This window comes from Magallana gigas, chromosome 9, assembly GCF_963853765.1.
Source record: "Magallana gigas chromosome 9, xbMagGiga1.1, whole genome shotgun sequence".
In the NCBI taxonomy this organism is placed as follows: Eukaryota; Metazoa; Mollusca; class Bivalvia; order Ostreida; family Ostreidae; genus Magallana; species Magallana gigas.
This window is the reverse complement of record NC_088861.1, coordinates 26,802,796-26,826,293: the sequence shown is the minus strand read 5'-3', so window position 1 is coordinate 26,826,293 and position 23,498 is coordinate 26,802,796. Positions and strand designations below refer to the sequence as shown.

At 34.6% G+C, this 23,498-nt stretch overlaps 2 protein-coding genes across 2 annotated transcripts in view; both read right to left on the bottom strand.

Annotated features, from left to right (window-relative positions):
• Nucleotides 1–7,605: 7,605 nt before the first annotated feature.
• Nucleotides 7,606–14,984, bottom strand: LOC136271273 (mitogen-activated protein kinase kinase kinase 4-like). The gene is made up of 7 exons (XM_066070935.1): nucleotides 13,268–14,984; nucleotides 12,138–12,413; nucleotides 11,607–11,756; nucleotides 10,914–11,071; nucleotides 10,305–10,510; nucleotides 9,094–9,193; nucleotides 7,606–7,691 (listed from the first exon to the last, which is right to left on the bottom strand). Exons 1-5 carry the CDS (start codon nucleotides 14,966–14,968, stop codon nucleotides 10,318–10,320), a joined length of 2,478 nt encoding a protein of 825 aa, XP_065927007.1. The 5' UTR covers nucleotides 14,969–14,984; the 3' UTR covers nucleotides 7,606–7,691; nucleotides 9,094–9,193; nucleotides 10,305–10,317.
• Nucleotides 14,985–19,025: 4,041 nt separating this feature from the next.
• Nucleotides 19,026–23,498, bottom strand: part of LOC105319912 (E3 ubiquitin-protein ligase TRIM71) — a 241,989-nt gene continuing 237,516 nt past the window's right edge. Inside the window, exon 3 of the mRNA XM_066070929.1 lies at nucleotides 19,026–21,026. Coding sequence (XP_065927001.1) covers nucleotides 19,322–20,992 — 1,671 coding nt within the window. The 5' untranslated portion in view covers nucleotides 20,993–21,026 and the 3' untranslated portion in view covers nucleotides 19,026–19,321. The remainder of the gene's footprint in view (nucleotides 21,027–23,498) is intronic.

Here is a 23,498-nt window from a genome sequence, read left to right as displayed (position 1 = left end):
TGTTACCATGAACAGTGACGCCCAAGACACTTAATGAAGATGAGGCGGCCAAAAAGGATGTAACAGTGTTACAGAGATAACAGTTTTCAGCAGACCTCATCAGTCTTGGGCAGTCACAGTTCAATGCCAGCAACCAAACCTAAAACAGTGTTAGTAGATACATTTCAAAGCCTAAAATGAGAACAAGAGACTTATTTAGAATTTACAGCTATTATTGTAACAAAAATATGCAATACAATTAGATTTAAAAAGTTACAAGCAGGTTCTAATCAATATTTATTCATATGTATTTATATATTAAATGCTTACACTGACACTTTCTAACCAATATTTATTAACATATACATCTATTTATACATGAAATGTTTTGTGTGTACACACTGACCAGCATAATAAATTTGCATATCCCTCATATTTACTTTTCAGTGTTATTGTCATAAAAATGAATATGATAAACTTACCTTACAACATGTTGTTATTTTACATTGGGGTTCATTGTAGATGCACCCCCATTACAAGTCTTGTTAGAGGAAAAACTAGGGGGCGGGTTGACAGCTGCCCCTCTCCGTGAGTTTACAGTATGGTAGTGGGATCTGCATAACAAAAGTAATGATAATGTCAATAAAATGGACATAAACATCATTGATCTGTTGTTTGGCAATTCAAAAAATGTAATAATTCTGTAAGGTCCATGTTAATTTTATTGCAATCAATACAGCAAATTACACTATATACAGAGAGAGAGAGAGAGAGAGAGAGAGAGAGAGAGAGAGAGAGAGAGAGAGAGAGAGAGAGAGATTATGGGAAATAACTTCAAATTAAAGTTAAGACTTAATACTGGTATTTCTACAGGTCCCTGTCCCCCCCCCCTCCCAACCGATACATCAAACCAACCCTTTTTTTTAAGGTTGATAATGCATACACATAGCAAACAAATAAAAAACAAGGGCACCGCTAAGCGGAGCATCCCCTCGCGACATGAGTTATTGTGTGTAGGGATGCATCATTTAGCAATATATAGTTATGTTAATGAGAAGACCACATTCTACTAACCCTCCATTACTGCAAAAACTACATTTTCTTTACCTGTACTAGATCTAAATCCAAAAAATATCAAGTTGTTGATTTGAACTGCTTACCTTCACTTTGGTTTCAAAGAAAGATTGATAACTCTTACTCAGAAATTTCGATTGATAACTCGTATACAAAATTGATTATGTCATTGATTTAATGAAATAATTTGTAATAGTATTAATGGTTTGGAAAGGCACATGCATTTTTTATTTGTTATTTTACAGAAATGTGCAATCTATGATAAATGTTTTTTAGTTTTGAACGAATTTTGTCATAATGTATCCCCCCCCCCCTCCTTTACAATGGTGTAATTTTATCTAAGTTTTTGCATAAAAATTTTACCAATTAATTGACATTGCATTTGTTTTAATCTTTTACAATGAGGCATATTTGTGCAAAGGTTGAGGAAATTCTATTGGAAGGTTTTTTATCAATTTAGTATAAGAAAATTGAAATGGAGTGCACACACACAAATACATACATACACACATACGAACACACACATGCACAGTAGCGATGCTATATCCCCTTCGCAACAATTTGCGCGAGGGGATAAAAAAGGACCAGGAATAACTAGTATGACTGTGACATCACTTGTGTATGTATGTGCATGTACCAGTAGGTCCTACCATGAAGGTAATTGACGGCTAGTAGAATCTCTCGCGTGTACACACGAATGCTCTGTTCGGGTAGACTCGCCTTAGCCGCCTCCTCCAGAGTTCCACGACCACAGTACTCCATAAACACCAGCATTTCATCCAGACCTATAATATATTGGAATAACAAGTGAGTAAGCTGATGTACCCGATACAAAATTATACAATCCATTCTGCTGTAATGTAAAGCTATAGCCAGCAAGTTACATGTATAATAGTACTCAATAAATATATTAACCTTTTTTTTATAGGTTATTGACAAGTTAGTCCAGAAATATACTTATTATAGGGAGTAGATGTTAAATGAATTGCCAAAACCTCAGTGGGACAGAGCTTTTTTTTTTTTTAAGAACAGAATACCTTAAGTCATCTTGATGGAATAATTATCCTGATACATGTACAATGTACTTTAAATTATCCTTAGTTTGCAAGTAGAAATATCACTGTCAAGAATATGTTCTCACATCGTCACAAACCACTGGCAATATGTATGATCCTCTTCCACCTCGCTGTGGTTGCACAAGTCGACACAAAAATAACTCATAGTTTCTTCCAGTATTGACCAATGCGAGTAAAGCATAGTCGGAGATTGACCTTTGAAGCAACCTTTGATTATCCAATCACAGTTTACGTAACATACAGTATTATATCATTGCTACAAAGGCAGTGACCATGCAAGGTTAAACAATAATTTTCATTGGTTGAAGTGGTCCTTACACATTTTGTGTTAATATTCAAGATTTTGGTGAACAAGGTGTTCTCGCAGTTTTGGGTAGGAGAGAGCTATCCAAATATACAGATGCTGGACTGTGGTTTGAGACAATGTTTTCACCAAAAAGCGTTTTTTTCACCTCTTAATAACATGTTTTGGCTTAAAAAGATCTGGCCATGAAAATTAGGCACATTAAACTTGTTTATTACAGAAAAATCGCAACATAAAGTTACCATAAATAGAGGTCGGCTTACAGTACATGTATTAACAAAGAGTCAATGATTATGTGAACAGAAACTTGTAGGTAACGATACCTGCAAAAAGGGGGATACTCGCAAAACCCACAGAATTCTAAATCGTATAAAATATCTGATGAATCCAACATATCAGTAACAAATCCTCATCCTGTGGACTTCAACTCCGTGATACTGCACCAGGTTTGGATGCTGCATGCCGTCAAACAAGATAATTTCATAGGCCAACTCCTTCAAAGCTTGATGATCATTGGCTTGAGATTTCATCTGAAAGAGCAATACTGAGGCTACAGATTATGAGTCAGGAGTGCCAAGTTTTGCTTAATCTTGTGTAAACAGGAAATCAATTTACAGCATCAGAGAACACCAGACATACATGTAACCTTCAGCTCTGTCAAGGATTCTGTTATGGCTTGATGACATGATGTCTGATTGTTCACAAGATGCATCGTTTTCCCCATCAAGGATTTAAACTCCTTTCCCTGGACGCTGAGCTGAGAGGAATGTATACCAACCAGGAGTAGACCTTTAAAGTACAAATGAACAAATAAACAAACAATTAAACAAACCATTAAAATAACTAACAATCCATGAAAACAAAATCAATCTCATATTAACCTTAATATCAGTAATTATATTTATAGAGTCTAGGTGATCAACAACTTATAGTCATCAGATTCACCTTAAATTTTTAGGTAAGATTTTCAAAGCTATAAACTATTACTGTATAGCAGGAAATTAACTCGCGGAGTTATTTTTCGCTATATTCACTGAAATTAAAATTCCGCGAATTTAACATCTAGTGAATAATTATTTGAGTATAATAATGATAAAGAAATAGGACTTACTAAAATCATTTATTTTATCATGAAAACACACAACACAAAATTTGTTTCCGTTTTAATGGCATAGCAGTAAAGTTGACCCCGTTAAATTTATTAGCTACTAGTATTTTGTCAAGAAAGATAATGGTATTAAGCAGTCTATCATATTAACAGATCATTGCTATTGTTACAAACTGGAAATATTTTATGATCTACCAATAGAGACATGCTTTCATTTTGAAGGTTTTTCCCTCTACTTATGGTTTTGGCTAAATCTAACAAGGCATACAAGGGAAATTTTGTTTTTAATAACTTCTTTAAAAGCACATTCTTCATGTTACATAATCTTTTAAAAAGAACTGCATTAATCAAACATGACTGGATTGACACTTAACAGGTACCCAAGCAACATGAGGTAATGCGTGTCTAATTCTGTCTGCCCAGTGCTCTCGGTAAATGTCAAAGTGATTTGGGGGCTCATAGTGTTTATACAAGGTTCTCATGAGTGTCTACCACGTAAAAAAGGTGTGAAACTCAACTGATAGAAGCAATCTTTCCATCATAGAAGTCGGGTGCACTTAAAGAAACTGTTATATTAACCTAACAAAATTTATGAACGGGTACTACATTAACCGGTGTTTTTATAGAAAAGCAATATAAAACAGTCATTGTGGTTATTTACAATTCTTAGCTTATATATTCACTCTAGACACTATATAGAACCATGATTCCAAATTTGGAAAAATTCAATACATAATTATGGATTTTGCAGCATTGATACACATGCATGAAATCGGAAGAAACAGTCCAGTCATAATTTACCTACACAACATATAGGCCTAGCTCATTGGCACTCGATGCTCTTCAAATTGCATAAATTGAGGAAACTTTAATCTCAAGGATTAAAATACATGTAAAACATAAACATTCAATATTTTACCAAATTCATTTTGTTTATATTCTGATGAAAAAGCTCAATTATGTCTGATTTTACTTTTTCTTTAGTTACAAAAAAGAATTGTTTTCAAACACCACTAAAAAGGTAAAATAGAAAAGTATAGACTTAGGAATTTCCCTATCCATCAATGTATTACATGTAGGTATTGGTTTATAAATAATAAAGTTATATGACTCTATAATGTGAGGCCCTCAATTCAGTTTTTGCTCTATTTTGATGCTAGCTTGAGATTACCTCAACTATGACGTCATAGTAATGAGTTGTTTTTACTCACATAAGTGTAATATTTGCTTAATTTTATTCAAGCCTAAATTCGGAACAAATGCACCATGACTTAACTCATTAAATATATGTCATAGGGAAAAGAAACTTGCTAATAAGGATTTTTTCTTTTACTCTTGTATATTAATTGTTACCATGGTAACAAATTTAACAAAAATTATCAAAAGACATATCTAGTGGAAGAGAGTCGAATACATCTAACTGAAGTTCAAAATCCAAAAGAACAAGAAATACCCATTAAGTCTGTGAAATATGTATAATCAATGTAAAGTTTCCCAGTATCTAATATTCTAAATTATCTGCATGTAAAATACTGGCCAGGGTATATAGTTTTACAGGTTTCTTCTTTTAAACTTGGACGAGTGTAGTTACAAAAATAAATTTTACTTACATCAAGTGTGGCTCATTGTTGTGTTTTATTCTTTGAAGAAGTTCCATTTCAATTTACATGTTATCTAAAATGAAATGTTTTGAATTAAATTTTACATTATCAAACACTATCCCCAACATATGCAATTCTATGTCAAAAGCAGCCATTAGTTTGAGAGAGAGAGAGAGAGAGAGAGAGAGAGAGAGAGAGAGAGAGAGAGAGAGAGAGAGAGAGATTAAGTGACACAGAGAGAATTAGAGAGAGGGGGAAAGATACAGAAAGAGAGAACATATAGGGAACAATAACTACATCTTCATGCACAACACATCTATACAGCATAAAGACCAACACCCCCCCCCCCCCCATAGCATTCAATATCAACACCCACCCCAACATATTGATCTATTTTTGCAATAGGCTTCTACATGTTAAAGAGTGCATACCTACATCTTCGGTACATAGTAATGCCACATGCATGACAAATCAATTTACTCAAATTTAATGCAAATCTATCATCATAAATATAGAATTGGAACCTACCGGACACTAATTCAATTCACTTACAATGTAAACTAATCTTAGATAGCTGGACACTGCTAGAATGAAGTATTTTTCCTCACCGGAAACTTTCTGCTTTTCTACTTTCACTTTTGTTCGCTTGAAATGATCGCACTAAAAACCCGAAGTGATATTTGGTATCAAAATTTATAAATATGTCTTCTAAACTCATATATAATTAGAAACACACACACCTTTTCATTTTTTTATGTAAAAACTCAAAATAAATTATGTTCAAGTTAAAATCACAATTTCTTTAATATAATAGTAAGAAATATGCCTTACCAGCATGCATGGAGCTCAATATGGGTATAGTCCACTAATGCATTTTCCATAGGCGGCAATGTTAACGTTATGGTTCATAGCTCCGGCCCTAATTTTCTTTCAGCAACGAGGGACCTCTTGAATGAAAGCTCATCAAATTGTCTCTTTCCTGTTCAAATTTCGTGGTTTGAAGTCAGATTTGTTTTCCGGCAAATTGCGTCTGTATTGAAAAACTCTGAAAATGAAAGTAAAAGTAGGGAATTTCTCAGTTTTGGAAAGGGTTTACATCAAACAATTTCAATTCTTCTCTTCAAATGATTATTCAATTTTGACAATTGTTTTAAAAATTGCAAATTCTCTTCTCTGACCTGTGTCAAGCATTCCGATTTAAAATGTCCAAATAAATGTATATACAATCTGCAAGAATAGGGACTATTTTGCTTAAAGGCACTACTTTGTTGTCCTACCGTTTCTAAAAATAGTTAGAGGGATATACCCAATGGCTTGATGACAAGATGTCTGCTCATTCACAAGTTGCACCGTTTTCCCCATCAAAGATTCAAACTCCTTTCTCTGGGCGCTGAGCTGAGAGGAATGAATAACAACCAGCAGTAGGCCTTCTACCTACAAATGAACAAAACAATTAAACAAACCATTAAAACAACAAACATTCCATGAAAACAACAAACAATCTCAATGATTTATACTACCAACCTTAAGTTTATATTACTATTCAAAGAGTCGAGCCACTTAATTCATCTTATATATTTCGGTATGATTTTCAAAGCTATAAACTATTATTTAGTAAAAAAGTATTTTAACTATCTTAGCTTTAAAATATGAATATTTCTGTATATCTTTATACAGAGATCTTCTTTTTACGGAGATAAATATAGTCTATAAAAGCCCAAGATCATCCAACCGTCTTAATTAAAACATAAAAAAGACATTTAATTTTCATGGTACAAAAATTTTCCTATTATAATAATCCAATCAATTCAAATGTGGCCATTTTTGTAGTATTTACATTCATATAAATTTTCTCATAATAAGTGTAAATTACACCTGCTGGTAAATGCTTACTGTACATTATTATAGAGGTACCTGAATATTTTACATAACATTTGAGAGTATAAATGGTACCTGTATGTGAGACAATGCAATGGCCGTTTCAGCTGTTGGGTCCACATTGACGATTTGACCGAACCAGCGGGGGCAGTCCTTCACACTCCCCTGCCCACCCTGACAACACACCATTAGTAGGTAGCCGTCCTCTTTGAGCGTACCCAGGTCTTGTATTGAGGCGCTTAAGTCTTCTTGTCCACAAGTCACATTTAACAGCTGCAAGATGAGGCGTCGGTTGTCAGCGATTCTGGACAGGATGAACATCAGATATCCGGGGTCATTGGTCGAGAAGTTGACCTTAAAGAAAAAACAAATATTTTGTCTTTTCTTCACTGAAAGAAATTTCCAATTTACCTGCAGAAGATACTTGTCTTAAATAATATATACAATCCCAATCAAAGAATCCATTACCATTAACTGGTTCTGTAGCATTATTTGATAAAATGCTCAAGGTCACCTTCTGTTATAAAGTGTAATGAAAATGGCCTAGATTTCACTGCTTCAAGCTACAGACACAATCACACACTTACCATCACAAAATTAGTTGTTTTTAGTTTAGCTTAAAGCTCAACTGTGGTCACTGCAATGTTAAAGTCAGCGGCTATTTCCAGATCCTTCAATAATAAAAAAATACTTCTCATTACAGCACAACATAATTCACTTGGGCAAAATTTGGCATATCATTTTCATATGCATGATCTGAGTTGTAGGAATTATGTTTCAAACATGTCAAATAAATTCACTTAAGGTATCGGATGTACAATTGAGCCTGAGAGCTCGGGATTTTCCAGGATGAGCTCGGTAGATTACGGAGCTTGAAATGAATTTTCAAAAAGTCGTACCATTATTTATTTAACATAATAAACAATAAAGAATTAACAATTGATGCATTAAGTCAAGCAATATTTTTTTTCATAATTTTAAAACGAATTATTTTAACTTCCCCCCCTTACGCTGATTGTGACTTGTAGCAGCTTTACGTCATTTGCCGTTGTATGACGTTATTTTTTTCCCCTGGCGCTATTGCAATAATGTGAAGAAAAAAACCCCTAATTTATAGAGTAAAGTTTGCAGTGAACAAGTCGCGTATTTCGTCGAAAAATACTGAGTAAGTCGTTTTAATTATTGATTTTGTAGATATTGTGACTGTGCATAACTTGAATTGGGGTAATCTGGTAATTGTGTGGCCCTATTCAATTTGTTCAATTTTTTGTATACCTAATTTCATTATACATACAGAGTGTTTTGGACCTAACATTTGTATAACGGCATATTTGCTACTAACTATTTTTAACAAGTACCATGCATAATGGATTTCTTGGTTAAAATGCTTGTACACATTTATTTTAATTACTGTGTTTAAACATATCCTTGTTTTTTTCCGTAAATCATGTAACCAAGAGTCAAATAATGAAATTTCTAATCACTGATTGCAATTTTTCATCGGGATTCGCATTTCATATTACATGTATGTGCATGAACGGTACATTTTTCACTCTTTTTCAAATCGCTGGATTTTATATCATTCAAATAATGCTATTAGATACCGATTCCGACTGATTTAAAGTCAATTTGTTTCACTTTGCTGTTTACAGAAATCAAATACTCAAAATTTGATTGACAAGTTCAGCCAGATTTCCCATGTCCAATGTTATGTGTGGTATGAGTACACAATCTTATCGTGTAAAAAATGCATGCTTATTACAACATCACAGAGTCATTTATGGTTGATTCATATTTTGGTATTTGAGCATTGAATCATTATTTTTTGAAAAATCAGGTCTCATAACTGCAATGGTGTGCGCATACAAAATTGAATAACTCGCGCTGGCTATCATTTTTTGGTCAATCTGATACCTTTAGATCTTGCAAGTCTTATGTTGAATCATAAATCTGTAAAATACATCATGTACATGTACATGCCAGTTTTAAAATTTAGCTTACTTTAGAAAATCTCCACATTACGTCTTTCACTTTAATCTAGAAGATTCAAATTCTAGAATAAAGTAAGGATACCTTTCGCAGTGCTTTTGCAAATCCTAATGCTTTTGAAGCCCTTTCTCTTGCTTCATTGAAGAGTTTTTTGCAATTTCTTGATGTCTGTTGAAACAGATGCCTGTAAAATCAATACATTATCATTAACACACAGATGTAACAAACATAATTTGAAAGGCATCTTGAATAACAGAATTTCAATACAATGATACCGTATATCCAGTAATTTTTGAGATGGTCTAATTTTCAATTTTTCCATAATCTCTTTTAAATTGAAAACTTTTGAATTTTCTGACATGCAAACAAAATCAAATATGTCGATGAGTATAAGATTGTTTGTTGAACATCATATAATTTTGATAAAAGTTGCCACATTTATTCTTATACATTGTATTATTTTGCCATCTTAAAAAATTGTTCGCCTGAAAAACTTATAGATTAATTTTTTTTTTTTTTTTTTTTTTGGGGGGGGGGGTGGGTGGGAGGGAGAGTATGATTTCATTTTTTAAATTAATGAATTTCTGTGTCCATGGTATAGAATGCTTCTTAAATGCTTCTACTTTTACTGTTCCCAGACAAATAACATAGTGAAATAGTTTTAAATGATTTTCGCCGAAATGTTGTTGTTGATTTGATTAATAGAGATATGTAAAGCCTGCACTTGAGACACATATCGAATAGAGATATAAAGCCTGCATATGAGATAAATATCATACAGAGATATAAAGTCTGCATATGAGATAAATATCATTAAGAGATATTAAGTCTGCACATGAGACAAATATCATAGAGATATGTAAAGTCTGCACTTGAGACGCATATCCTAGAGAGATATAATGCCTGCATATGAGACAAATATCATTAAGAAGCCTGCATATGAGACAAATATCATACAGAGATATAAAACCTGCATATGAGACAAATATCATACAGAGATATAAAGCCTGCATATGAGACAAAAATCATACAGAGATATAAAGCCTGCATATGAGACAAAAATCATACAGAGATATAAAGCCTGCATATGAGACAAAAATCATACAGAGATACCGGTATATAAAGCTTGCATATGATATAAATATCATTAAGAGATATAAAGTCTGCATATGAGACAATAACCATAAAGAGATACAAGGCCTACACATGAGACAAATACTATAGAGAGATATAAAATGCCATTAGATTCACCATCATGAGACAAATATCGTATATATATTGCCTGCACTTCTGACCTGATATCCTGGATCACCATCTTCTGTTGATCCTGCACTTCATCATTGGTGTCGCTGTCGTTGTTGTTGTTAGTGTCTTCTCCCCTGGGTCTGATCTATCCACGCTGTCATCGTTGATCGTTAAGTTGTACAGGCTTGTTGAGAAATCATCAATTCCGCTCTCCAAAAAGTCCGCAATTGAATTCAGCAGACTACTGGCCAGTGAGCTGAAAGCACATGTAAAATCCATGTCACTAAAGTGATTTAAAAAAAGATTGAGCTGTCTTCTCCTTCACCCTTCAAAATCACACCTTTGTAAAAATTTAAACCTAAATTGGCTGTTTTAGAATATCATTATGAAGTCTGTAGCCAGTACATGTACTGTATTTAGGTGAATATTCGCCCCTGTTTCATTTCGCACCTTTCACGTTTCTTGTCAGTGGAAAAATTTAAGACTGGATTAATCTGAATATCTCATATTGGCTCTCTCTAAACACAACTTTGTCTGGAAGACTCCAAAATGGGGCAAAACTGATTGCATGTGGAGAAGGGTGAAAATTACGAGAGCAAAAATAACTCTGTAATACAGGGATGGAGTGTATACAGGGCCTGTATACAACATTCTAATACCTGAATCGTTTGCCTGCTTCTGCCTCCCCTCCAATAACATGGGGACATATCTGCTTGGTGAAGAGCCATTCTGACTCCAGGACATTTTTCAGACTGAGAGATGCCTCAGGGAGACTCTGGAGAGCCAACATCCAGCTCTGTAGGTATGTGAAATACACCTGCAGCAAGTACAAATACAAAGAGTTTATGCCTGTAATCAAATCTCCTAAATCTATGAGTTGTGATGTTGGGGAATACAAAAAGACTTCGATACTTAACACAGACTCTGTAATACTTCTTAGCAAGGATAAAAACCAACATCTAACTTCTTCTGAGACTTTAAATTAAGTCTAACACCTTGTGAGGCTTTAACTTAAGTCTAACATCTTGCAAGACTTTAACTTAGTCTAGCATCTTGCAAGACATTTACTTATGTGTAATATCTTGCGAGACTATAACTTAGGTCTGACATATTGCAGTATATAAACTTGAATCTAACTTCTTGTGGAACATAATTTATGTCCAACATCTTGTGCAATGCTCAGAGTTACATTTACACTTATAAAAGATGATTGCTGGCCGGGATTTACTCTGTCACAAATATGCAAAATACTCATAATTTCTGGTTGCAAATCATTTTATTCGCAACTTGGACCACTAATCTTGTAGGACATAAATTTACGTGTTACATCTTGTGGGTCTTATTAAACTTACTTCTAACATCTGGCGGACATCGTTGTCAAACTCTTCCAGATCTTTCATTGTGTTGGTGTCCCCTTCTGATGTTACCTCGTCCACCATGGTCTGGAAATACTGCTTGACTATCACCGCTCCCCTCAAAACCTCTTTGCATTCTCTCAAAAGCTAACATAGAACAATAAATCTCAAAGAGTACAGTATGCACAAAGCATGGGTTTACTAGTACATTTCAGAATCCATGTGGTAATTATTGTAATTATTATGAATATTAATTTGTATTGGTAATAAGCAATGAATGGTTGGTCCTTCCGTAACCAAACAAAGATGGTTTCATGAAGACTATGACTATAAACAGGTTCTATACATAGTGTTAAAAAGATGTTTAATTTCTTCTATAAATAATCCTGGTTTTTAGACTCTGAATGTGTTGCTAGATAAGATAATGCAAAATGGATGCCTCTAATTCCATTTCAAAAGCAAGAGGAACAAACAGTATTGCCCATTATACCAGACATGTAGCCATTAACATGAAATTTGAAAACATACCGGTCTTATGCTGAGAAACGAGGGGTCGATAACAGGTCTCTGCTCCAGGCGAAGCCGCAAGGCTTCATGAATGACTTCCAAAAACACATGCAGTAGGAATAGGTAGCTGGACTGGAATGAAGGCAAGCCCATCTGGATGAACTGTTCGCACCAAGCTCCGAAATCTGTGAGGCTGGAACTTCGGTGGAAATTGATGGATGTGGAGCTAGCGTCGGCGTAGTGGAGATCCAAGGAGGGTGAGGATGAGAGCTGGACTGTGCCATCTACCTCTGGTGACTACAATCACAAATCAAAAGTACTGAAAATCCTGAAATTTGTCGGCAAAGAAGTACAATTGAATGAACTGTGGCAAATAAAATTGAATAATTTGATTTAAAAAAACCTGCAAAATCAAAAGTGCAAGTGAGCAAAAATATATAACTTGTACAAAAAATTAATATACAATAATCACAGTGAACAAAAAGTGAAATTTTATTCATTTATTTCTTTTATAATTATATTAATGAATAAAACCTAAAATTTAGATCAGACACTGACATAACATCTGAAGTGCTAGACGTGAACAATTAAGAGATGTATAGCAGTACATATACAGTATGACCAGACCCAACCTAACAGAAAGCAGACTCCAACCAAACCCCCATTCTGCTCCCTGTGTCCTCTCAGGGTCTGCTTAGGGTTTGCTATGGCGGACCCAGAGCTGACTCCAAGCAGACCCCATGCTAACCCAGAGCAAACATCGAAAGCAGACTCCGATTTCAGAAGCAGACCCTTAAATTGCTACTGAAATATGACCAAAAGTCTCTACTTGATTGTGTATTTGGAATATATTAGGTGCGGGTTTACAGGTTGTAAGAAAAAAGATTAATCAGCTTTTGTGCATAAAGCCAACCCCAAGAACCGACCCCGAGTAAACCCATAACAGACCCTGATCAGACCTGAGATCAGATGCATTTTTTTTTTAAAATGCAGACCAAGGCCAGAACAGGGGTCAGCTTTTACGGACTGCTTTGGTGTAAAGTTGTGTCTAGTCGATACTGTAATACAAATAAACATGATAAACATCCTAATCTAATGCATTAAAACTGCAAATTTCTTTAAAACTACTGCAAATGTTAAAACTTGTTTACCTGCATTTCTAACTGAGGGAGAGTCTTTGGTCTCTGTAAAGCTTCTCTTGCTCTCTGTAACGTTCTGTCCAAGAGCTCTTTGAACCTCAACAACATTTTATTCATGCCCATTCGCTTTAATGTCTTGTCTACATACTTTCTAAACAACAGTTTGGCTGAAGTGTGATGCAGCTCATCAAGGCTGGCTTCACTGGAGGCTCGAGAGAGACTACCGAGGGAGTAGGTCGAGGACAACTTGGATCCTCTCGAAGGAATCTCAGAGGAGTCCGGACTACTGATCTTTGATGCCCTTGAAGGATGGAGTGTAAACGTTACACGCTTAGCATTGTCTGTCTGTGCACCTAAACATTCTGGTGATGGAATTTCAACTTCGTCTTCGCTATTTCCACTGACAGATTCTTGAATTTTAGGAATATCTACTCTATTTAAACCTGTAAAATCAAATTCCTCCGATGATCGGGGACTTTCTATAACTGGCCAGTCTAAATCTGATGCGTGTTGTGCACCAAGTACTAGTCCTAATTTTTTTATTTTGTGGCACAGATCTTTGGTAATACTTTGCCAAAGATAAAGTGATTTCACTCTTTGAGTAAATTGTTCATTTTTATACATTTCATATTCTTTTGCAAAGGACCTTGATGTTGGAAACAGTTTCTCACAAGAATCTAGTTTGTCCAGCAATTCTTGGACGTATTTCAAAGCTTCCCTCTGTTGAGCGACAGTTTCACTTGAAAGAGTGAATGAATATGCAGTCCCTTCATTCTGCCGATTAGCATAGGAATCTTCTTCACTCTTGCTGTCACTAAGTTCTACTGAACATTCAAACCTAAAATTCAGTATCTCTTCAATCACACCTGGAATTTTTGCTCTCTCATTTTGTAGAAATTCCTCCTGTTCAAGCTGATTCTGAAATCCATTTTGTTCCATCTGAAGTTCCAGCCACAGGTAATCCTTGTAACGTTCTTGCCACAATTCCTGCTCTGAACTGATCTGCCTTCTGTAACTCATTTTTTCTTTCACTCCCTTTGCGTCTTTCTCTTTTTTGGAATTTGAGCCCATATTAAGCAGCGTTGAGAATATCTTGAAAAAATCCACTCTCTCTTTGGGCACTTCCACATTTACCACAGACTGCCTCCTGTGTTCACTCCTTCCAACAGACCAGCTTGAGCTCAGAGACTGTCCCATCATGGAGAGGGGATGAGATTTCAAATTAAACGATGTGAATCTGCCGGAACTATCCACTGGCAATTTACTGCCGAAATTAAAGGAAGAAAATCTTCCAGAGGTGTCAAATTTTGCGGCCGCCTGAGGCACAGGAACATCCACTGTAGATGTGTCTATGGCAGCTAAATCGCTAGAACTTCTTTTCGCCAAGCGCTCATGAGCAATTGTTTTAGTCATGCTTTTCTTTCTCATTTCTCGTCGATCCATGCTTCTCTTATCTTTATCGTCTGCAAAATCCTTGTCTAAATTGTCATCAGAGTCTATATGTCCAAGTTTGCAAAATAAAGGGTCATTTGCATACCTTTCTTTTATAACCGCATTTCGATGGGACTTCTTGGAGGCCTTCTTCAGTTCTGTGAATTGTTTATAGGATGATTTTTGAATGTTTGTCTGGTGTTTTTTCTTGTCTCTTTTTACTCCACGCATATAAGTTGGTGGGGTGACACCATACAAGTTTCCTGTTGACATTTCTTCCATAGAATTACATTGGTTATCACTCTCTTCTTCACTTCCACTACAATCTGCATCATGATGACCTTGTCTTTGAGGAGAATGTCCACTGAGAAAAAAAAATAAAACTGACAAAATTAAATTTCACTTCACACTTCATAAATACGGCATTAATATGTCATAACAATAGAAAAACACAAAATAAATCATTCATAACACTGTTTAAATAATGCAACAAATCTCTCTCTCTCTCTCTCTCTCTCTCTCAGACTAGGAATTTTTTATCATGTTTATCATTATTGCACCTTACATGTAATTTGGCATATGTAACTCCAAGGATTGATGAACCAACAAAAACACCCTGCATCAAACATTACAGTCTTATTTCTATTTCATCAAACACTGTTCTAACCAGGTCGACAACGCACTAATGTCTTACCACCCCCCTCCCCTTTCCAAGCCCTTTTTTTATCAACACTAACCTTGAACCCATTTACACAGAATCATTTTTTGAAACACTGTCTTACAGCTCTTTCAAATGTAAATAATTTCCAACAGATAGCTAAGTGTTTATTTTGTGTATTCTAAGACTCAATGATACAATGTTTGAATCACCTAGTCATTCCGTCCAAGATAACATGTACGACGTTCACGACACTGCTTGCTTGCAGCATTAATGCAGGTCGGATGCATTGTTTTAGCACGATTATTTTGATTATGCAAAATATCTAAGTTACAATAAGCTAATCTACCTGATGAAATTGTCTGGATCTTCCGCCAGTGGGTTAAAATCTTCGGTTGGCGTTGTCGACAAGGGAGTTTTTAATTCCCCGTCCGCCATGTCAAGTTTCGATAACTCCTGCTAGGTGAGCATGGTCAGAGTTATCCTTCTTTAAATTTCTACCCAAACGAAATCTGAATGTAGTTAATTAATCTTTTAAGATGGAACTTCTTGTTATCATTATTGTTTGGTAATTTTAAGAACAAATGCTAATCTATTTTTTAATATGAAGAATACGAAGATTTTTTTTAATTTATCTGATATCTTAAACCTTTAAATATAGATCGAATGTCGTTTTATTTTAATTTAGTACAAATTGAAGGTATCAATCAATTTAATATCTTTATAACAAAAATATCACAATATCGGTATGACATCTTTTTATAATAGAGAAATTTTAAACTATCATCAAACGTCAAAATATGATAACAAAAAACTAAGTAATTTTTTTTTATCAGAAACATTTTTATGTCAAGAATTGCGATTTTTTTCCCTTTTTTTCCCATGACCCTATGTTCTGAGAATTTATTTTTTTATTATTGAAATTTACTCTACATTTTGGGTTTAAAAAACAACTGCAACTTATCAAATTTAAAGCAAGTCAGAGGGGAGGGCAGGAAGGTAGGGGGCTTTCAAACTTATGTTATAGTCGGTATATTTTAGATTATATAATTCAAATGTACAATTGCATGATTGTACATTTATGAATATTTATAACTTTATTTTAATAAATTATTAACCTAAAAAGCTATGTGCCAATTAATATTGACCAGCAATATAATGTATGTATTGCAAATTTATATTACAGAATACCGGTATATTTATACCAAAGGACCCCCGTTATACTTATGTCGTCATTATTTTTATCAATTTTTTTTTCATTTTTATTTTATTTTACTTATTTATTTTCATTTTTTTATATAGTTACATTTTATCGTTGGTTTGTCGTATACACTTATAGGGTCAAATGTGTGACTACGAACGCCACTGTCATCACTAGCAAACCAAGGACTGATTCGATCACCAGCCTCAGTGGATTGCTGGATGTAGATAAATATACGCAGCTACTAATGACATCAAAGGTTTAGAACCGCTTATTGTTAACTTGATCTTTTTTTATATAAAGAAGTTAGTATAAGTAAACATGTAATCGTTTAAAAAGGCTAGTTGGTCAACAGGTTCACCATCAGATCTACCTATGAATTTAAGATAAGATTTGTTAAGCTATAATTAAGCTATTACTCAGCAAAGAAAAAAATAATATATATCACCCCTTTTATATAGAGCTCTTCTTCTAAAGGAGAGAAAAACCGTCTAAAAATGGCAACGACTATCGAGCTCTCTTAATTGTTGAGCTTTAATTGTAAATAAATTGTCATACCGAGAGAGAGAGAGAGAGAGAGAGAGAGAGAGAGAGAGAGAGAGAGAGAGAGAGAGAGAGAGAGAGAGAGAGAGAGAGAGAGAGAGAGAGAGAGAGAGAATTTCTTGTGAACAAAAGATCGAATGGATTATGAATTTTCCGCAATCCGAAAATGGTCGCGAACAAAGGAAAAAGTATATGAATACTAGCGAGAAAAGTCATAAGAATGCAATGTGCACATGAATACTGGTTATGAATGTTCTACATAGCTATACACTCAGAAATAGATCTTAATTATTTTAAAAAAAACACCATGATATTCCTCGTGCACATGGGATGATGCGCTCCCTCTTTTGATAAGTTGTTTAAACTAACGTACATGTAGATTTACTTCAAGAAAACGCCTGTTTCGATTTTGTTTTGTTTGCTTTTATTTTTTTGTATTAAATTGAGGGAACTCTCCATTTTACCCACAATTCATACATACTTATCATACAACTTGTAAATGACTAAATGAGGTGACAACCACTTCTCCAAGTACAAGGTAAATAAACTTACAAAAAAAAATTGAAAAATTCATGATTGTGTTTCCTTGAAGCTACAAGTCTTCACTATATATATATACATGTATGTGGGAAGGTGGTACAGTATTCAGTATATTCATACGCGGATCTAGAGGGAATCGGGTTGGGAGAGGGGGATCCCACCTCCGACAATTAATAAAATTATCGGAATCTCTTGGACCCCCCCCCTCCCCTACTACCCCCTGGAAAAGTTTCTAGATCTGCGCAATAAAAATTTGGCAGCCACACATAGTCACGGATTTTCTTCATACTTTTCAGTTTGAATAAAAAACTAACACAATTTCTTTGATGTTATGTGTTCCCGTTGCCATGGTAACAGAGGGTAAAGATTTAAAATGGCATCTTTATGCTTATTTAAGAACAGATTGTGAGTAATGGCAACAGTTTGGGGTTTCCAGGGTAGAATGTATCATGAAGAAGTTTGTCATTTTTCAACAGAAAAAAACCCAAATATTTTATAAACACATGTTTTATAAGTATTTCCATGGTAACTAAACAAAAATTTCAAATTATGATTTCTTCTTTACATTTGAATTTAAAATACAAATCTTGCATTTTTGTGCACACTATTAATATGATTGTGAAATTAAGAATTTATAAATCAATTTTGAGAACCGTTGCTATGGCAACAAGCAGAAAAATAATGTTAATTCTCATATTTCGAGGTAATTTTGAATAGGTATTATTCACATATATCAATATAAATATATGATATCTTTGGTGAGGAAAAATCAAGTATATGACCTGACCTTTGAAGCAACTAGAATAAAATCTGAAATTTGCTGATAGCTTTTTCCATGCAACTTTACATTTCATAGCAACAACTTAGATGTATGTTGCAGAACAAAGCTATTTGTAGTATATAATATAAAACTGTGTGTTTTGGGTAACCAGACCTATCCTACAAAAATGCCCCTATCCTACCATTATGATATGTCAATTTTTATCCGATTGTAAATTTTATTATCTCTAAATAAAATTTGTTTTTAAATGTGACACAAACAAACATTCTTAGGAATTATGCAGAAAAAAATATGATAAAATAGAAGAAAACCCTTCCTACCTAACCTATTTTTTTCATCAGTGTTACCCTCAACACACAATTTTTTGTATAGGCCTTAATTATTACCGGTAATAGGTCCGATATCTATCATCATGATAATATTCATATATTCTGAAATATTGAACCCAAGGCACTTGATAATGTTAAAATTTCTTTTTAGAAGTAGGTCAAGTTCTCCTATCAATTGATTAGTTGTATTTTAAAATTTCATAATCATACATGCAGACATATTTCACTTCACTATAGTTAGAAAACTATCTTTGCAAATGTCAACAGCCTTTAATGTTATGATATAAGAAACCACATTAACAAAATACTGATTATTTACATTTATTTACATATAAAACCAGTTTATTTACATGTAAAATATACAGATAGTAAGTAATCATATGTACATGAACAATACACAGTCTCTGAATTGTGACAGTTTGATGAAACATAACATATAAAATGATCACGGTTTGTAATACATGGATTTTATATAGTTCTAGATAGTTTGTTGATGTATTATAACATTTAAACACAATCAGTTTATTTACATAGACATTTGATGTTCACTTTGTAGACATATAATATTATGATCACAGTTTGTTTACATGTAATACTGGATTTTCTTCACTTTACCTGTATCATTTTCAGTCACAAGGAGGTTGTCTCTGGTGTCCACACATAAACCATATGGATATTCTAAATGACAGTTGTCAATGTAGCGGAGGAACTGTCCGTCCTGATCCAGGATGTAGATACGGTGTTTGTTATAGTCTGCTGTCAGGATTCGACCCTGGCTGTCCGTAGTGATGCCGGTTGGATTAAATGGTTCCTTGGTAGTAGAGGGAGGACCGGTGTAGGTAAACCGGAGTTTCCCAGCCTGATTGACCACCACTACCGCATTGGCTATATAGTCAGCTACACAGATATCAAGGTTCTTGTTCTCACTGATGCATTTAGGATAATATTTAGGTGAATAGAGAGGTTGTCCTTTGTCATCGTATTGAATTGTTTGTTTCTCTGTGGAGCCAGAATAACGTACAACTTTTGTTTGTTTCCTATCATCAGTGATCATGACAACCAGGAGGTCACCAGAGGAGGTACTACAGACATGGAGAGGTCTCCACCCCTGTAGTCTGATCACTGTCTGTATCTGTGTATTCTTCACTATGTTCACAGTTCTATCAATGGGATCAGTATAAACTAGTTCACCACTCTGTGTCACTGCTATGTCTTCTGGCATGTTCCCTGACTTGGTTTGGATTGACTTAATTAGTTTACCGTGGAGGTTGTAGAGTCTCATCATGTTGTCCTTACCACTCGTCCACAGTTCATCATCACTTAGACAGGACACACCAAATAATGCATTAGATTCTCCATACTCTGTGTTTATATCTGTGATGATCTGTGGTACATCAATGAGCGGTCTGTCAGTGGGAGAGGACTCAGCACTGGGAGAATCCATTGTGTAGACATGTTCTTCTGTTTTGATAGATAACGCTGACAGAGAACCAATCTGCTGATATATCTGTTCTTTGTTAATTTTCTGAGGAGTGAATCTTGGTAAGGAAACTGTGAGTTTAGGAGGCAATCTTCTGAATTCAGCAATCCTGGATTTGTAGGCAGAGACAAGGCTGACATCATTGGAGTTTAGTAATTTCTTCAGATCAGCAATGCACTTTGTGATTTCAGAAATGGTGCGCTTTATTTCATTTTCCTGCTTATTCAGGACAACCAGGTGTTTGGATTCCATTTCATCCATGTCAGATTTCAGTTTCTTGATGGCAATGTCTATTTCTCTGTGCAAGTCTTCTCTATGTTTGTCAAGAGCTGTTGTTAATTTCTTGGAATTTTTATTTAGATCAGTTTTCTGAACTGGGATGTTAGATGCGATCTCTTGGTATTTAGGATAAATGGAATTTTCTAAATCTTGTAGATCTTTTTTTAAGGCTTCTCTCTTGGTATCCAGAATTTTTAAAATGCCAACTTGCTTGTGTCCTAGATGTTCATTAGAGGAAACACACTCCACACAAATAAGAATGTTACATTGTTCACAATGAAGGTCACATAATTGTGTGGAATGTTTGGAACATTTAGGATTTAGTCCCCTCTTCTTAAATGGCACTACTTTGTGTTCTTTGGATTCATCTAAGAGGTGTTTTCCAACGCAGACTACACACAGATGTATATGACAAATGTCACATAACATAGGGGGGCCCGGGGTCCCACAGAGGTGACACCGTAACACATCCTGGGCCCAAGTACGGGGATACATGGTCAGACACCTTGATGAGATTTTTAGATGATTTCTGAAAGAATAAAAGAACAGTTATATGAATGTAATATTAACGAGACCACTATATTTTGTGACGTCGGCATAAATTTGCATACTAAATTAGCCATCTGTTTACTTTTATCGACAAACCAATCAGGTGAATGAGTTGCAAGGCATTGTGGGCTACTACAAGTTTCAGTGTATACAAAGCGTATTGAAAATATATACCATTTTGAATTGTCCTTTGGAAACTCATTTTGAATGATTTTTCAGAATTTATGAAATTAATTTTGACAATTATGTCTGAACTTTAATTTCTATGCTCACATTTATAAAATATTGCATATGAGGACTTATATCAACCTATTTAAATACCCTTTTTTCAATGTTCAAAAGAGAGGTACGTCCTATAGAATTAGAAGCAGCGAGTACCGTTTTTTCACGTGATATCCCATATTTAAGACAACATTATTAGAATGCGCGTTGATATTTTCTTCAGGGACATTCATCAGAATGCTTAATACTAAATGCTGCACAGCTTGCGCTTCTGCGTTTGTATATTTGTGCATTTCTACTACCGTGGCTATTCACGTATGTTAAAAATGTACAGTTACCTGTATTTATTTCTAGTGCACAATGATAAAGTCACCAATACACAACTGTGCAGTTTTTTCATATCAAAACCTGTTTGTACTTGTATGCGTATGTTTGTCAGTCGTTTGATACTGATCATTTTTGAAGCAACAATTGATCACCCAAAACAACAGTATTTTTCAATGTGAGCATGGAACAAAGTTAATGGTACGTAATCTTTCCTTTTTTACCTTCTAAAGTAAAAATCAAGATGTACGAACATTCCGGCAAGCAATTAAATATTGTAAATAGAACAGACAAAAACCACGTGCGTCTGTTGAATCGTAAACACGTTGTAGACCGTCATGCATTGCAACTCATTCACTGGATTGGAGAATCTGTTTGACGAAAATACTGTCACGTGTTAAATAATGCTATCCATATAAGGTAGTGTACCCGACCTGTTAAACAAAACAAAAGACTAGGTGTCAATTTTTGAGTACTTTCTGTGACGACCGGAAGTTACGCCAGATCATTCAGATTATTATAGAAAACATATCTTCATACATTGTTTTGTCTTTCTTCAAAAGTTGAATGTTTAAGTTTTTTATTAGGTCTTTCCACTTCTGGTGAAAGACCTTTTGTTAGGTCTTTCCACCTTTCAGGTGAAAGACCTTTTGTTTTCTTTATGTTTTTTATTCTTATTTTTCTCTATTTTCCAAGGGACAGCTTTTTTATTATAAGACATATTGAACCAATTGTTCCTTCATGTAATTGCTCATTTAAAGTTATGATACCAAATGACCCTGTTCCTGATTACCCCCAGAACTTACAAAGTTATTGCCTTTGTTTACGAAAAGCTTGTTATCGATACACCTCTGAAACCAAAAGAGATAAAAAACTTGGAACTTTTACCAATGTCTTCAGTACACTTAGAGGGTTCTTCAATCTATCATACTGAAAGGATCTGAGGCCCCCTTCTAGTAGTTAATGCCCCTAAAAGTATTCAAATTTCGATAAAATCACTTCCAACTTTTTTATTATTTGTCACAGAGACTTCGGACCACTTGGGATGGAAGCGTCTACCTAGGCCGATCAAAATAACATAAAGGTCAAAGGTCAAGGTCATTTGGAAATCTCTTAATTAATGAGTTTTTAGATCTCTTTTGTTTAGGGTGGTAGAGAAAAACTTTTTCATGGATGATATAGGACATCTAAAGACATTTTGAAATATAGCCCCTTGGCTCCTTCCTTTCAATAATTACATAGTTATTGCCCCTATTTACGAAAAGCTTGTTATCGCTACTCCTCTGAAACCATAAGAGATAAAAGATTGGAACTTTTACCAATGTCTTCAGTATACATAGAGGGTTCTTCAACTTTTTTATTACTTATCATAGAGACTTCGGACCACTTAGGATGGAAGCGTCTTCCTTGGCCGAACAAAATGACATAAAGGTCAACGGTCAAGGTCATTTGGAAATCTCCTAAATAATGAGTTTTTAGATCTCTTTTGTTTAGGGTGGTAGAGAAAAACTTTTTCATGGATGTAGTAGGACATCTCAAGACATTTCAAAATTTAACCCTTTAACCCTACCATGTAACAATTATAGAGTTATTGCCCCTATCGTACAAAATGTTTGTTATTGCTACTCTTCTGAAACCATAAGAGATAGAAACTTGGGACATTTACTAATGTATTCAGTACGCTAAGACACTTCTTCAACCTTTTCATACCGACAGGGTCCGAAGTCCCTTTCTAGCAGTTATTGCCCCTGAAAGTTTCAAACATTCAATTAAAAACACAAATAACTTTTGAATCAATAATCATAGATACATCAAACCACTTGGTATTGAAGCGTCTTCCTTGTCCAATCAAAATGACATAAGGTCAAAGTTCAAGGTCAAGCAATAACAAATTGCAAACTTAATC

Coding starts and splice junctions, on each gene's coding strand:
- LOC136271273 (XM_066070935.1), bottom strand. CDS start 14,968: ATGGAAGAAATGTCAACAGGAAACTTGTATGGTGTCACCCCACCAACT. Junction 12,414..13,267: donor TCCCTCAGTTAGAAATGCAG/GTAAACAAGTTT, acceptor TTGTGATTGTAG/TCACCAGAGGTAGATGGCAC. Junction 11,072..11,606: donor ATGTCCGCCAGATGTTAGAA/GTAAGTTTAATA, acceptor TACTTGCTGCAG/GTGTATTTCACATACCTACA.